Source organism: Ochlerotatus camptorhynchus, unplaced genomic scaffold, assembly GCF_037179485.1.
Source record: "Ochlerotatus camptorhynchus isolate MF236.1 unplaced genomic scaffold, CSIRO-AGI_Acam_v1.1 ptg000112l, whole genome shotgun sequence".
Lineage (NCBI taxonomy): Eukaryota > Metazoa > Arthropoda > Insecta > Diptera > Culicidae > Ochlerotatus > Ochlerotatus camptorhynchus.
The window spans coordinates 2,678,174-2,695,907 of NW_027040602.1; the positions used below are offsets into that span (position 1 = coordinate 2,678,174).

Genomic DNA, 17,734 nt, shown 5'->3' on the forward strand with positions numbered 1-17,734 from the left:
CCCCGCGATGTCAATCATACAAGGTCTAGCCCAATTGGCTTATTGGTATTAGTGAAATTTGGAAATGTGTTGTGGGGTTCGTATTTCATCGCAATGTTTATCTTTTTACACGAAATCTCGATAACTTTTTCAAAGGGACGTATCAGCTTTTGTAAACAATGCATTTGAGCGTCGATTTACTTACCTATAACAACCTTAAACTTTATTCTATCTACTGCTTCAAACAGAACTATGTTTTGTCAACTGTGTGCAAAGTTATTAGCAAATGAGCAGTTCGTTTCCAAAACTGTGTATGCCAAGCATGCTTGATACAATTGATAAATAGCAGATTTTTAGCGATGGGCCCAATCTTAGATCCATAGGCCAACATTAGAGCCATTTCCCCTATATCGTTGGGTCGAATCTCTTGTTCCATCATTTAATTCCATAAATTTAATTTTTTACTAACGAGTGCAAGTGGCATAATAAAATACAGAACAGAAAAGTACATTTTCTCGCTGCACACTGGACAATCTCAAACAATCACTACACGCTTAAAGCAAAACAGGCTATTTTGCTACGCCTATTTGATTTGATTTCAATGGCACAAATTTTCATGACAAGAAGAACAAGCTATAACATAAATTCCGTGTGTGCTATCTGGTTCTCCCTCCCAGGTTGAAACTATTGGTGATCGGGATTTTCTATGCTGTCTCTCTAATTAGCTCCAATCTTCATCCCTAGTGCATACAGAAAATTCAACTATTTGGAAAAGGTTTAAGCGCTGCGAAAAAAAAAAATTGTCATACATTTTATAACTAATGAAAATAAACAAAGCTGAGAGGCACGTTAACCTGTTGTGACAGTTTAGGCAGTGCATTTAGGTATGTAGTATACTGTAAAAAATAATCACAGTGCTTATTCACTTCCGGTAATAGTTTCAACTTGCCCCGCTTTACTATCACTTCAATTATTAGTCAAGAATCAACTATTACAAACTTGGTGTTTCTGATCGATATTGTGAGCATATTCTATTGAAAATTCAATGTTTACAAGTTTTCTGGAATGGTTTTGGTAGAGTTTCTAACAACATCAATATCAGCAAATCTTACCTAACCTCAGCTAATTTCTAGAGATTTTTATTTTTAACTTTAGAAACATAGAAATCCGAGAGTCCTTCATACCTTCTAGTTCTGAAACTGTCGGACTCGAAGCATTTAAAACATGCAAAAGTACAATAACTTCCCAAAACCTTCAGACGGTTCCAGAAGAAACCATGAGCTCTGATCATAAAGTTTTGATAGCTTCGAAGGCTAGTCGTAGTTCTGAAAGTTTCCAGAGTTTCTAGAATTTTCAAACTTTATGATTCTCAGGAACATCCTACAAATCCCAACGTAACAAAAATGTCCGGTGTTATCAGAAGAAGAATATAGGGCGTTGACTTGTGTTCTCCTTAATCAGTTTGAAATACGTCTAGTTGCGCTGGTAAATTTGTCTTCAATTTTTCTCACAGAACAGAACAGCCTTACTACTGCTTACCCATGTCAATAACCACGAACTAACTGATAATAAGCAATCTCCCGCGCTTAAACGACTCCCAACCAAATACCAAGCTAGCATTAAACCACCAGCGCAGCGCATATCACGCTTATCGCACTGCTTGTACACACCAAACCACAAACCTCCTTATGCCTTCTACATTTGAAACCAACAACGTGTTCTAAAAATCACCCCAACCGCAAAAACCACGCTGCTTCTCTCTGGTTTGCTTGGATTTCCTTCCTGCGCGTTTATACCAACCCCAACAATAACATGCCAGTCAAGTTTCAATCGACTCGGAGTGCTCAGCGACGCGCCGTCAGTCCGCTTTCAACCCATTCCTGTCAACCGCGACGCTGCGCCGCCAGGTTCTCTCTCGCCTGCCTGCCTGGCTGTGTGCATCGCACTCTGCGGGTCTCTCGCGCTCCGGTGGCGTCGGTTGCTCGTTCGATCGGACTCATCAGCGGGCATGCCAGTCAGCCAGCCGCAACCACAGATGCACTTTCGTCAGCCTTCTCGGTCTCCACCGTAGCGAAGCAGTCTCGCAGTCAGTCCGTGTCAGCAGCAGGTCGAGTCAAGACGCATTTTATGATCGCCAGTCGGTTGGTCAGTCGGTCCGCGCGCAAGACGAAAAGATCCTTGATTCTCCGAGTGCCATAGAAACTCGGTATCAGTCGGTGCCTACTACTGCGTCTACCTACCTCCGCACGTCCGCCGTGTGAGTTTATCCCCCCTGGGGCCTAGTACGTGCAAGAGAACGAGGGCTGTGTGGTGTGAGTGGAGGCAGAAAAAAATCACCTCGCCGCCTGGTGGAAGCAGGGAAGAAAGAACATCATCAACTACTTTGTGTGGTGCCATACGGGTTCAGTGTGTCAGTGTGGTTGGTCGTGGTCAGAGTGGACGAAGGCGACGGAGATTAGAGAGAGTGTACAGACCTAGAATTGTGTCACCGAAAATTCCTTGGAGTGGCTACCGCTGCTGGTTTTTCCATTCCAACGCGTAGTTTCTTTTCGAGTGTCGTAGTAGTTGGAGAACTGGAATATCGTGAGCAATCGGATCAAAATGGGGAAGATGTCCGGAAGTCACTGTTTGGTTATGGGTTGCCGGAACAGGCAGCTCCTAAATCAAACCAATACCAGATCGTATTTTCGCTTTCCTCGTGATGCAGAAATGTAAGTAAACCCTATCTTGTGTACAAACAGTTAGTTACGGAACGGGATTTGAAGGTCATACTTGGTTCTATTATCGCCGCATCTCGATGAGTAATGCTGCGACCGCCAGGACTTTTCATATGCGCTAACTTGGAATGAAATCCGGTTTGGTGTTCTAGTTTTGTAGAGGTTTCGAGTTTCAACTCCACATTGATTGCTTTCTACCTCCAGGATATATCCCCTTGCGAGGATCAAGATGGAGGTAGCCAGCCCAGCAGCGCAGCAGCAGCAGTCTGGGTAGGAACGAAGAACAAAGAGCCAAAAAGGAGGTCGAATAAAGGACCATCTGCCATTCAGGAAAGGAGCACACACACAAAATCTACCAAAGAAAGAAAGCTGCGCTTCTGGGTAACAACTGGCTTATTTCGGATCGCTCGGTGTGTCGGACGGTCGGTTGGTCGGTCGGTTGGTTGCCAACCAGCAGGCAACAGGCACACCAGTCTCTTTGTGCTGGTCGGCCCTGCCTTGCCTTGGTGGCGGCGTACACAGCGATTTCGGTTTTTTCCATCCACCTCGGTGGTGGTGTGCTTCAGTTGATGCGAAACGCGCGCGGTGGCGGCAGCAGCGATGATCGTTCACAAAACCACTGCGAGACCCTCTTCGCTGCCCTGCCTGACCAAAACCCCCCGCTCCGTTGCTCACCGCACATACCCTACCTACCCTTCACGCACACACACCCGCTACGAAAAACCCTCCCATAACAGTCCTGCTGTCCCCCGTTTTCATACCGCCGACACTGGCTGGTGTGCTGCGCTGGCGAGCCTGACTCTGGTGAACCACACACCGACCCCTCGCGCCCCCGCCAACTTCACCTCACCTTACCGCACACCCTGCAGACCTTGTTCGCCTTGTGTCGTCGTCACCAAGTGCGCCGCAGAGCAGTGCCCACTACATTCCCATCCACAACTTCCACACAATCACCGCCAGTCAGTGCGCGAGCGTTGAGCCGAGTTCGAGTGTGCTACTCAGCGGCAGAGTAGCAACCAACCAACAAACCAACCCCACAAAACCCAACGACTACTACCAGAGACCAAGTCCATCCACGATGACGACGAAAACAACAGCGTCAACAACGAAGAAGAGTCGGTCGGGCGGTCGCGGTATGCCAAGTTGCTCGATAATAGAGTACACTCGGCAGCTGAGTAGTAGCAGGCAGGCAGCAGCCTCAGCTATAAAGCTCGTTGTTATGATACGGGTTGCGCCCATCTCCCATCATCTCGGCTCGGTAGTCGTCACCGTCGTCACCAACTCAGGCAGTCTCGCGTATCATATTGAATTTTTTTTTCATTGGCAATGATTACGAAATTCTCAAGTCTCGCAGTTCCCCTCCAAGGTGGAACTCTGGTTCCCCCATTGTCGAAATTGGTTCCAGGATCGAACAAAAACCATCTGCCTGTATAGTATTTCGTGCCTTTTTCCGGTGCAATGACGACGACAGCGCCAGATGTGTGGAACCAATACAATTTCAAAAGTCATTAAGCTAGTAGTTCTGAGTTCGCCAGGGGTCAGTGGTTGGTGGTCGGTCTGCTGCTCACTCGCTCGGTCGGTATGGTGTGTGGCACGAACACGTAGGGGGAGACGACAACCTGCTTTTTCTTATCAAACAGTGGCGATATTGGGACGCATTTGATGAGCTGCCCGAGCGTCAAACTGGTCGGTTGGGTTCTGCTTTGTTGGTTGTTTGTGACGGACCGTATTGCGACTGGGCACTATCTTGATACCTGTGCAGATCCTTGGCACTGATAGACGAATGGAATTTGAATTCTTGGCCTATTTCTCACTGTTCATTGTTCTTCTGTTCGTTGGACATAAAATTAATTAGTAATTGAATTACCTACTACTGTACTGATTTTTTTTTTATATCATTTTAAGCTTTCCATGCGTACTTCCGGTTGCACCACTATTCTCAATTTACTTCAAAACCAGACTAGTCTGGTCATTTTCAATAAGATAGGAATTAATGTCCTGCCTTAGTCCTGATCCTTTCTACTTGTTTTTAATTTGATTACTGAAACAATTGATCTATTTCAATTTGCTGTAAAAATGTATACAAATAAAATTAATCAACCCAGTGGTAACTGACTGGTAATTATCTAGAACATCACTAGAAGCTATAGTTCTCTTCTGAGTCTTGGCTCATTTTCAACTTCTATTCAATTTTCATACTGCCGTACACTAACGGAACTATCTACCTACCCTCTTCTAAGACCATTCTCTAGCTAATAAATTATCACACTAAAGCTTCATGTTAGATAGCATTTCCAACCAACTCTGAAAATCGCAAACTTCGCGTATGAAGTAACATAAAAACATGATGTTTTTCGCATCATATTTTGAACATAGTATGACACATTTCGTGAACATTGTAATGTGATGTTACTTGATAATCGAAAGCATAAATGAATTCCTAGAAGAAAAAATCTCAAGATTTTCTCGCTCCACGGTAAAATTCGAATGGTATCATTTTAAACTGCTCGAATTATGTAATTAATTAAGCATTTCATTCGAGCAGTTTGAAATTAGGCATTGACAATCTTTTGAGATTTTGCCTTCTAGAACTACGAGAAAAGCACCCAAAATTTGTGACTTTAATAAAAATAGTAATTTGTTGGTAGCAGTTTTCCTAGGTAGCAATTAGGTTTCCTACCCCTCAAACTTCTCCGTGGGAACAATGTCTGGTCTGGTCTTTAGCCACTGTTGAAAGTTACCTCATTCTCTTGAAATCATACCGAAAAATGCAAAAGGATCAATGTTTACTTTGCTTTCTCCATTCTCTTCGTTGATTTTCTCTTTGAATCCTCAGAGTCATGTACAGATTGATGAAGAAGCTGTTATCTAGCATATAATACGACAAAACACGTTTTTGTTATTAACGAAAGATGAAAGAATCTATCAATGAGAAAAATGATAGATGTATCATTTTCCAGGATTCTTTCAAGAACTGGCTGTGTATGTGTAGACTAGACTAGACTAGAAAGATGAAAGAATCTATCAATGTTACATTGAACATTTTGCATTGTTTAAGTTGAAGTAATTGGTAGAAGGTCGTACTAGGTAATTTTAATATTGTGTGGCTACCAAAATGATACTCTCTATGTTTAAGAAAATCGAGAAAATGTATAACTCGTAATATTAGAAACCTTAACTGACTAGGCTGTCTGACACCACAAGACGCTATAGTTGCATGGATTGAATTAACAGGACTGCTAATTTAAGAGATGTTTTGAACAACACGGAAAACCAGGCCGTAGCCATTCAGAGTTTACAAAATATAAACAAATTTGGGCTCTCGTTGAATATCATCTTTCTTCGCTTGATTCTTCTCTCCGGTATCCGTTCTGTGCTACATATCCAGGTTACCGTAATTGGCAACGTTTTCTAAAGCTTCAAATTATATTCTGTATTATACTTACTAAATACTAAATGTTCTCTCTGAGTATAATGATAGATTGAGAAACGCTGCCATCAAGTTTCTCAATCTAGCATTATACTCGGTAAGAACATTTTTTCACATTCTTTCTGTCAGAGTTCCGACCTATCACAATCACGATAGTCGAACAGCTGATGGTGGTAACGCTTTGTACATTCCTAAAAATATGCTCGTCGAAGCTCTCTCCATGACCATCCATCAAGTTGACGAAAGAAGTAAAAAGCAACTGGTGAATGTCGTCTTCTGTTGTGATCCATCACCGATCTGGTCATTCCCGACAATCACGACACTCATCTGTGCTCGTTTTGAAGCAGTTGCTGCTTTGCTTGTTTATGTGAGTGTGTTGGTGAGTGAGCCCAACAGCTTCCGTTTAATGTTGCCTGCTTTGTTTGTAACTCACACAGTCGCGTCTGCCGAGATGAACTTGGAATGCGTAGGCATTGTTTTCATTTTCTTCTGTCGTTTCGCTTTTTCTCATCATCGTTCTGCAGAAGTCTTCACTGTTTTCGTTGTGCTTTTCATAATCAGCAGCGAGTGTAACGTTTTGCGTGTGAGCAGCAACCATTACTGGTGATTGTTGTTTGCCATGGCTCTACCTCTCACTGCGTGACAGAACGTTCTGTCAGCGATAGTCGGTTGATGCGTTGACAAGTGTCGAGTGAGTGTCATGATATTTTGCATCACTGCTTTCTGTTTCTTGCCTAATTCGTTCAACTGTCGTCAATTCTGAGTATATGTACATTGATCTGCTTGGTAGAATCATCGCGGTTCAATTATCTTTTAGCTTCCAACGCTATTTCGTTGCTCGCTTCAGTGAATGAATTTACCGAATTTACCAATAATTGATGAACTCAAAATCAGTTCAATTGCTTTTCTTCCAGAACACAATATTTTGCAATGGTTTTCACAACTTTCATAGAAACAGTAACAACAATAAATCTTACAATTTAAGGTAAGAGATAAAGTTTTAATACCGTCTTATTCTACTTAAATGCCCTTAGTGGTCCATAAATGTCCTCATTGTATTTCAAAATTGGCTTAACGGCAAGATTTTAAATGTTTAATTTATACATAAATCTGTTTAAATACAATCAAACCAAATTTATGGAAACTCAATATATTTCAGTGGTTTCCTTTAAAAATATTAAAAAAAGCTTATTTTTAAATCATGTTATTGAGCTTGAATTAAATTGAGCTTAAATTAAATTATATAACAAAGTTGGCTCCAAATTCAAATAAATTTGCAATCATGTTTTAACCTAGGTGATCCAACTACGAAAGTAACTTACCAATCACAATAATTATGATCTATATCTAAGTGTTTTTTTTTTATTATTTACAAGGGTTTCAGCCATCGGCTGGTTCGTCTTAGCTACCTAGGTGTATTTACATTGTTCTTGCCTCAGCAGTTCAGTATTTTAAACAGGTTTCCTATACTTGGGTGTTGCTTAAATCCTGTATAACTAGGCTAAATCGAAGAGATTTTTTATTTTATTATTTGGCTTGTGCAATTGCAAAGTGTAATGCAAAGAAGAACACCTAAAGGAAACTTTAAAATTAATTATTAAGAAAACACAATTGTTTTCTAAAAGCATGATTTGTAAAACCAGGATTTTTTAAATTATTGACCAGGAAAACTGTAAACTTTCCTTAATGGAGCATGCATAAATGACGTCACATTTGAGGGAAGAGTGGGGTATCTCAGAAGTTGTGACCGGCCATGAATTAGGTACAGCCAAATACGCTACGAGGGAGGAAGGAGTGTAAAATTGGTTAAAAATAAGCTACGTCATTTATGGATGGTCCATAATAGTCGTAGGGTTTCCAGCGAACCAGGAAACAACCAAGAATTTGAAAAGTAAACCCGGAATTCGACGGGAGAACCGGGGAAAATCAATGAACCTTAATATATGGTCGCATATGTTTTCTCTTCGGAATTCCCTTGAAACTCCCCTAAGAATCGTCCATAGAATTTCTCTAATATTATCCTGAGAAGTTAAGTTAAGTTTTCTTTATTAGGGAGGCTTTCAGCCTGAGGCTGGTTCGCCTCCGTTATCCTGAGAAATCAATTCGTTTGAAAACATTCTTAAAATATTTTTCAAAAATCTCCTCAGGAATCCTAGTAAAGGGTGTATTCTATAAAAATGGGACACACATAAACAGCTGTAAATTTGTATCTAGTAATTATACCAAATGACTTGACATTTTCATGGTTTACTGTGTTAACGTATATAATAATTATCTTGGAATTCTTACCAAAATATTCATGGAATTATTCTTAAAATAAACTTCCTATTCTTGTTCTTTTCACAACTCCCTCCGAATTATTATAAAAATTACTTAGGGATCTAATTCAGAACTTCGTAGCCTTTCGTAGTCTTTCTTTGTTAGTTTCTGTAACAATTTATAAATTTCGGAGACAGTAGGTGGTGGGCCTAAGGTCTCGATGGGGTTGCCATCTTAAGCGTAGCTTCCGGGGAAGAGCGTTTCTTATTCACCCGATGGATGCCAGACACTGTTTGAGCCGGTGCGGAGGTGCTCCGCGGTGGACAGGTGCTCGGGTTGGCGAAGAATTTCCTCTACCATCGTGCTATGCTTACCACGCCAGTGTTCGCGTCACACCTCCTCACTTTACTGTTGTCGGCCACCCAGCTGTGTCCATGTTTCAGCCAAGTAGATTGAAATCATATCACTCGTGGCGTGTTTATGGACTTGTGATGACTGGAGCTAGGTATCAAGGTTGTGAACTCACCATTTTGTAGTCTGAAGTTTCTTTTTGCTCATCTCAGAATTCATTATGGCATTATCTTGGAACCCTTGTCAGAACTCTGTTAAGATGTTTCCCAGAATGTTGTAGTTATTATTTTCAGCATTTATTTTGAATTAACAGTTCAATTCCTTTTAAATTCTCCTAAGAAGTCCATAGGTAATCTCCTCAGAATTCTATAGATTTTTTTTTAAATAGCTAAAACCCTAAACATTCTTCCAACTTACAGAGCCTTGAAAACTTTCCAGGACCAAATTTATATTCCGCATTTTGAGTGTTTTTTTTTTCAATCCCATGTAAACCATAGATTCAATTCTTTTTTACTTTCTAAATCTAAGATCTTAAAGTTTGTATAAATTACAAATCTATAGTCTAATGCTCCTAATATATCTCGAAGCTTCAGAATGCTGGAAATTTTCTTATATAACCAATATATTTTTTCTAATTTCTGTTTGTACAGACTTCGAAGTTTTCATACATTTTCTTGCTCCGAAATTTTCAACGATTTTCCCTAGAATCCATTTGTATCAAATTAAAGTTTCTTTGTTCAGTATCGCTCTCACTCTTTGCAGTTCGGTATGATGACCCATTCGGCTCGGTAGCGTTCGGCCTAGTGACCGTAACAATATTGGTTAACCAAAAGTAAATGATATTATAGAGATACTAGGAAAAATCAAATTGCATCACTTTTCTAAGCATAAGAGGCCTCAAGCCTAACTGGCCTAACTGAGTCTGGATTATTTGTATGGTCACGACATCGAACGCTGTTGGACTGAGTTATGGAGAGTGAGAGGTTGAGTTCGTAGGTTGTTTGGGAAATCTGTAACTTGATACTTGATATATTTCATACAATCACTCCACATTTGAGCATTACTTTTAGTTGACTTACACGCTGGGTTGACAAATTCATAATTGTGGGATAACTGCGAAATGTATATACTGCCGCCATTCGCATAACAGTCCCATGTCCTTTGGATTTCCTATCTACATAGGACTGTTATGCTAAGAACGGCAGTATAATGGATCAAACCATGGTAAAAATCAATGTTTTTTTTTTAATATATCAAGCGAGCCATTCAGCTTTGAAAAATGTAGTTTTGATATTGAAGATAATTTACCCACAAATATTATCGCAAATTTGCACTTCGTTACGTTAAAAAACAGCATTGAATATTTTCGTTTTTACTGAAAAACTTTACGAGAAAACAAGGGAAAAACAGTAATTTCAAAATGAAAATTAACTTATTGTGCTAGTGAACATCCAAATCGAAACGAAGCATATGTGAGATTTCTCAATTTGACTGACATTGCTCTACTATAAGTTTTATCGAAGACATCATATCAAATTCACTCGAAGCATTTACCTTGGAGCGGTAGATGACGCGATTGTACCCTTATCATAGCGGTCGTACGAGGAAATGGAAGAGTTGCCAGTCTTATTGATATGTTGTCTTCGGTTTTATTCAAGTTGCCCAAATATTGTCAAAATTAAATATTTCACAACTGCAGCAGGTAAAGAAACATCTATAAAGCAAGACCATGGTGGAGGCGGCTAAATACGACACTTTTCAGTTTGGGGGATGGGGGCAAGAAGACCATACGGGGCGATTTTCTATTTTTTTTACAAACTTGTTGAAAATGCTTCTAATATGCATCTCCATGAAAACCGTATCAAAATTCAATGACATGTCTAAGATAATAATGGAAATGTAACATTAACCAGGACATAAAGCGGTGGATCACAATCACTATATGGAGACTTATTTATCCGGAAGGTAAAAGGGGATACCAGGAAATGGGAGGATCCACCTGAACATCGACTTCAAGTCATTCTATCTCGTGTCGCGTCTTACAGTGAAGCATTTCTTATGCGAATGCCCCCAGTACCACGGATCCCGTTCCCTTTACGGGATCTCAAGTAGCATCAGGGATACCCTGAGGGATGACCCATCCAGCATCGCTGCACTATTCTGCTTCATTCAGGAGGCAGGTCTGATTAACCAAATTTGAACACCCAAGCAACGACAACGGAAAATGATTCGGACTCAAAACTATTCCTCGGCAACAATTACTGACTCGGACACGGATGAACGAAGATATTGAACCAAGCAAAGCACGTACAAGGACACGGAAATGGACGAATGACGGTACTAAAATTAAACACAGCGACTAAAAAGGAACAGGACACGGAACTTGACCACTTGACCACGATTATTCAAAAGGACAGTAACATCGGTAGCATTAAAGGAAAATTCCCTTCATGTGTTATGATGTGTTTTTCTTAGGGGCACAATATTGCCCCTATCTACCCTATTTTCACGTTTTAATGTTTCAATCAAATTTGCTGAGGGATACAATATCCTATCATGTGATACTGTGTAAATGTAGAGTAAGGTGGGGCAAGATAGGTCAACTAGTACCTTTATCCATTTGTTTGTCAAAATCAACAGGCTCAAATAAAAATTAATACACCAAATCAAGCTGAATATTGCATTATGTCCTAAGTAACTTTGATCGATCGACTTTCTCTTTCGTTAATAATTTGGGTATAGAACCGTTTCTTGTCATTTTTGTCGTATTACAAAATAGATTCTTTCATGGATCTGTGAGCTGAAAATAGCTTGGCATGTCTTAACATGGCCGTGAGGAATGGTAATGAAATACTACGACATGTACTAAACAAAGGACACGAAGAGATCGCAAAAGATCAATGTGTTAATTGCAGTGATTATTATTTTACGCAATTGCTAGAAATTGCGAGGCAAAACAGGATCATATGTTGCAAATTTACAACGACTACGATGGAAACCTTTTCTTCATCTTCTTAAATTAGTATTGTTTTGAGCATACCATTTCTAAAATGGAATTCCGCTGTTCCTAGATTTTAATATTTATATGACATAATTCGTTTCATAAAAATGGCCCCCTTCGTATGCCTTTCAAATAATCACCCAAGGACAAAATCCTTTCGCGCAAAAAAAAACTCCAAATCCAACTCCAATACGCCCCGACCGATCCTTCGAAAATCGAACCCTAATTTATTTCTTCTTCTTTCTCCCCTTTTCGCCAACCCTCCAGGTGCAAGCAGTGGGTCGATTTCTGCAACCGGCCCGAACTGTGGAAAAAGTACGACGAAAATGGCCCCGAGTACCTGTACAAGAGTTCTCGAATCTGTTCCGATCACTTTCAACCGAGCGACTTCAACAATCCCAATCTCTTCAGTCAAGGGTAAGTTTGTGTGAGACTGTGTTACTTTTTGAGTCGATGGCCGCGATCCGTGGCGATGGGTTTGCTATTGGAATCGGGCGACGGTGCACAACGACTCGGTGTTTTAATTCACTCGGAGGGTTACCAGACCTTAGCGATCACGCTGGCGACGAAAAGCAGCCAATCAAGAGATACCGGTTCGGGGGCGATTTCCGTGAACCACCCTCAGAGCTGGTAACCCCCGAGAGAGAAAAAATCACCACCGGTGCACCGTCTCAAGCGCGCTAGCTGGGTGCATGCGACGCGAGGCAATCAAGGAGAAACCCAAAAATAGCTTGGTATGTAATCGATTTTCTTCTTCTTATTCTCTTCCCTTCTCTCCTTGGGTTTCGTTTAACTCGGTTCGGCTCGCTGTCTGTCTGTCGGACACAACCAACTAAACTTGGTCCTCGGTTTTGCTACCTGGTGACTGCCTCACGGACACGGATAGGTTGAAAAAAGGTTCGGTGCCGACACTGTATCCAGCCAGTAAAGAACCAAAGAATCGCTACAGCATAGGCGGCAGTGGCATTAGTGCCATCAGCGGAATTGGGTTTGCTGGTGGTGGTGGTAGCGGTAATAATTCGCCACCCAACACCAACAACGACAATGATTCACTCGTCATGCCAATGTCAACGAAGCGACCGCTGCTGTCGCAGCCTTCAGCGCAGCAGCCAGTTGCCAAGCAGCGAAGATCACTCCCTCCCGCCCTCGGCACCGCCACCAACAACAACCATGCCGCCGCAGTTAGTGGCGTACTGGCCGGACTGATCCAGCGGCAGCAGCTGAAAGAACAACAGCGGAAGGCATTTGCTGCTGCCCTACAGCTCCAGCAACGACACCAACATCAACAACAACAGGTTCAACCGAATCCACAGCGATCGTTGTTGGCCTCGCTAAAGCAAAAACCAAACACAACCACCACCACTACCAATAATAACAACAACAACAGCAGCAACAACAACAACAACAACAACCACATCAGCAGCAACAATAATAACAACAATACCAGCAGCGCCAAACTGGCAGCTGCTACCTTACAGGAAAGGCTCGAGGATGAACGAGGGTACGGCATCAACTATGTGGACATGGATGGAGGAGGTAAGTCCGATGCAAAAAACGCATATTGACGTTGTTTTACTGCTCTGCCAGCTCCCCTGGGGTTGGGATCAATTCTCTGGTGTTGGGTACTGAAATTGTATTTAACATAATAGCTACCATGCGTCTCCATCGCCGTGTTGTATGGTTGAAGGATGGAGTTATAAACTACTGGTATTGTCTCAATTTTGGGACTGGGACTTATTTCCCAAGGACAATGTCTAACAGTCTCGAATCTTCCAAAAAACGCGCATTCACTCTCAGAAAAGACGACGATGACGGTGTGTCCCTGACAACGCGGTTTACACACTCACGTGCGCCGCGTGATGGGTCTTCGTCGTCGGTCAGTTGGACACCAAGAGTGGACGTCGTCGACGACACATACATGTCTGTGGTATTTTGGCGTACTGCTGCACCCGCAGCAATGTGTGCCATTGGTTGGTTGCCTGAATGCTGGTCTGGTGGTCACCATCGCTGCCCGGTTTCGCTGACGAAACTGCGCATATCCAAAGATGGATCCAAGCGGTTGCGACTGACTACAGCGTACCTACATCCATGGATCGCAGCGAGGGTAGGCAGACACAAGTGTGTATGTGGAAGAAGGCGAGAGGGAAGAGGAGTGTCCGGTCTCTGTCCGATCCAGCACACGGTTGCCTCATTTTTCTTGCTGCCAGAAGGGTGGGGGAATTAGCACATCGGAAAGGAATTTGCTAGCCCGAGATGTTTTGCGCTTCTCTTTCGAGGGGATATTGAAAGCTGTCCGTTGTCGCGAGTAGCGAAGATTTCTGGAAGGTGAATCTTCCTACATACTTCCTGGAAACATATTTCATTTCGATTCCGATGCGTGTTTATAGTTAGCTAAGATCCAACTGCATCCTTGGGTAGTTCATCAACCTTTTGGACAATGCACTGATCCTGTAAATTGTAAATTCAGGGGAAATTCACTTTCGTTCTGATAATTTGTGCCTCGCTGTACATATTTTCCGCTCGAAGGTCATTCATAAGACGGTGCTGAGAGCCTGCCATACCAGTTCTTCGCTCAACAAGAATGGAACGTTTTAAATCGCCAAAGGAAATAGCTGACCGAATTCGGCTGAGAAGAATAGAAATAATGAAAACAAACTATAAAATAATAATCATATATGCATCTCTCGTACGTGCGTACGCACGGAACAATTTGTATGTCAGTAGTGTTGATTGTTACTAGCTACTGATGCACACACACACATGCGCAAACACGTGGCAGACGACGATGGCCTAGTACTTCTCTCTAACCAGTGCGTGTTGTGCTTCTGACGATCGCCTAGTCAACCACATGTTGCGATCCAGCCACCTCCAATCCAACATCGCTGCTCCGTTCCGTTCCGCAAATGCTCATGTTTTTTGTTTGCCTTTGCTACTTCCCATCAGTCGGACGTTTTTTCCTTCGCTCAAAGTTTTATTCCAGTCATTCCCATTGCCATCCGTCCAATACACACATTCATCAGGTGGTTCGGTGATGCTCAATAAATGCTCACATTCACACATGTACCGTCGGTTTTGCTGGGTTCTCCGTGTGACTGTGTGACGACCATGTCTCTCCCAATCCCAAGCCCAACATCACTCTGTTTCGCACACATTCAGACAGGCTAGGCTAATGGCACCGACTCGACTCGGCACGGTTCGAGGTCACGCGCTTCTATGATCTCTCACTCTCTCGGTTAGTTTTCATTGTATGCCATTCATTGCTGCTCGTAGGCATCGCGGAGACAACATAATAATATTGAAAGCAAAATGAGCAGCACACCACCTTCCTTAAAAAGACCCACTCCAAATCAAAACAAAACAGAAAATGAAACAGTTCAAATAATAGCGCTTTTATCGCGTGAGAGTATGAAGGTATTGAGAAAACAAGAGAGAGAGAAAAAATAAAATTTAAATGTTACACGAGAGCAGAATGTTGAGATCAAAACAAAAAATATGAAAATAGTAATTATTCCGTATTTTCCTTCTGCTCTGATTTGTTTGGGTTAGTCTTTTTTTTTAGATTGTCTGTCCCGCGATATCAATAAAATATTAGAAGTAGGATTAGCAAAGAGTTTACACTTCAATTTTTACTTATGACACCACCAGCAGCATACCACGAAGGTGGTTCATGGTCCAGAAATGAAATATCTGCCTAATCTTGATAGTTTTATGGTTAAAATAGTTAACCCGATGAACTGTATCATACAAGCAGAGACCTGTGGCCCATAGTTACGCAAGTGGAAACGACTTTTCCATACGGTAAACACTTCCTTTCAACTTCCATAATGCGGCCCTGGGTTAACACATGTGACACTTTCAAAGATGAAGATGCCAATTTCAATCAATTGAAAGTTTTCAAGTATGTATCATTATGTGAACAAAATTTTAAAAGGTGCTATGAATCAAGTTGACATTGCAATTCCATCACTGAAGTCACAATGATGGAGAAGTATGGTTGAAATTCCCGGGTTCAGTACTTTTCCCTCTGAACTGTATAGAGTAAGGTGGGGCAAAAGTTCTAACTTTGTTGAAAAATTCAAAATATTTTAAACTCTAAGCATTTTTTTTTATTATTTTTCACTGTGGCCAGTTATTTGATTTAATGCGGCGGGCCCTTATTTGATGTATGCCACATCAGGGTGTTGTATAAACGGGTAAGGTATCATAAAGGGTGTCCACGATGAAATTGCCACACACAAAATTGATTCGCAAAATTCGAGTTTTCATCCGATTGCCATCAAATTTTCAGGGATTGAGAAATAACTATTAAACTTCATTTAACCATTTTACTCGTATTTTATTTACAGTCCATACGCAAATGCCCGCACCTTGGCCTTAACCCCGGCCATAAGATTCTGCACAACCTGTGAATCAACCGTTTTTTGCATGTAAACCCATACTTTCTTCAGTTCCTCGACTGTCTTCACTACCTTAGGTCGTTTAAGAAGGTGCTGCTTCATAATCGCCCAGTACTTCTCGATGGGGCGGAGCTCCGGAGTGTTGGGAGGGTTGAACATTTTCGGCACGAAATTGACCTTATTGTCCGCATACCACTTCAGCACGTCCTTGGAGTAGTGGCATGAGGCCAAATCCGGCCAGAAGATTGTTGGGACGTTGTGGGCCTTCAGGAGAGGAAGCAGCCGCTTCTGGAGGCACTCTTTTATGTACACCTGTCCGTTCATCGTGTCCTGGGTCACGAAAGGTGCACTCCGCCTCCCGCACGTGCAGATGGCTTGCCAAACCAGGAATTTCTTCGCAAATTTGGACATCTTCTGAGTGCGGACATGCTCCGGAACGCTGAACTTATCCTTGGCCGTGAAAAACAGGTTGCCGGGGATCTGTTTGAAGTCGGCCTTCACATATGTTTCGTCGTCCATGATGCAGCATTCAACTTTCGTCAGCATGTTGAGGTACAACTTCCTGGCACGGGTTTTGGCGGACTTGTTCTGCTTCTCGTCGCGATTAGGGGCCTTTTGTACCTTGAACGTTCGAAGCCCAGCCTTAGTTTTGGCCTTCTGGACAAAACTTCGGCTTAGGTGCAGCTTCTTAGCCACATCCCTAACGGAGGCGTTCGGATTTCGGTTGAAGGCCCCAACTACGCGGTTGTGATTTTTGGTGTTGTACGGAATACTTTTTCCTTCACTTCTGGGCTTCCGATTGGTGGTCAACCGTTCCTCGAACCGCTTAATCACTCGCGACACCGTGGAATTCGCGATTCCCAACGTTTTAGCGATGGCACGATGCGAGAGATCCTTGTTCTCGTGATGAATGCGCAAGATTTTATCACGCACGAGCTGTTCTTTCGACTCCATTTCCGCGAGTTTTGATCACAGGCCTTTAAAACTTGCAGGATGTAAATAATGCACTATGAACTAAATCCACCCAAATTTTCATTAAATTCTACCCAACGGTTAAAAAGTTAGAGCAATTTCATAGTGTGGCAATTTCATCGTGGACACCCTTTAGAACGAATAAAGTTTATTATATTAGTTACTCAAAATAACTAGGATAGGCAAATTTTTGGTCAACTTTGGAGTGTTGTAACTTCGTCAAATATGATCCGATTTTAAATCTTCCAAAAACATTGGACTGACAAACTAGTATTGTTCTACGGTGTAGCCACGAAAATAATCCCGATCACCTGATACCGGAGATATTCCGGGTTTCCGTAAGGCTTGTCTAACTTGCTAAATTTTTGGTGAAATTTTATATATGATGCTGTTTAAATATATATATTTTTAGTGAATACAACGAAAGAAGAACCATTTCTTAAGCGAATCATATGCCAAGAACTAAAATCGGATTATAATCAACTGAGATATGGCCATTTCCCTGGAATCGGTTCTGGTGGAGGATTCTGAATAGACTTTCGATAAACTTTAAATGCATCATTGACCACATTGGCCACTCTCGGAACATCCAGTATGCCCCCGGGAGAACCTGGAGCAGGGGACAATT

The 17,734-nt window shown here is 42.0% G+C and overlaps 1 protein-coding gene across 3 annotated transcripts in view; it reads left to right on the forward strand.

The window, feature by feature from the left end:
• The window catches only part of LOC135699608 (putative uncharacterized protein DDB_G0282129), a 31,656-nt gene that overhangs the window by 8,318 nt on the left and 5,604 nt on the right, over nt 1–17,734 (forward strand). For 2 of the 3 annotated variants that reach the window (XM_065219915.1, XM_065219916.1), the window contains exons 2-3: nt 12,005–12,154; nt 12,624–13,273. In XM_065219915.1, the coding sequence (XP_065075987.1) occupies nt 12,005–12,154; nt 12,624–13,273 (800 nt within the window). Of the gene's footprint in view, nt 1–1,981; nt 2,691–12,004; nt 12,155–12,623; nt 13,274–17,734 lie in introns of those variants that run through there. The other variant, XM_065219914.1, reaches the window with a different exon arrangement.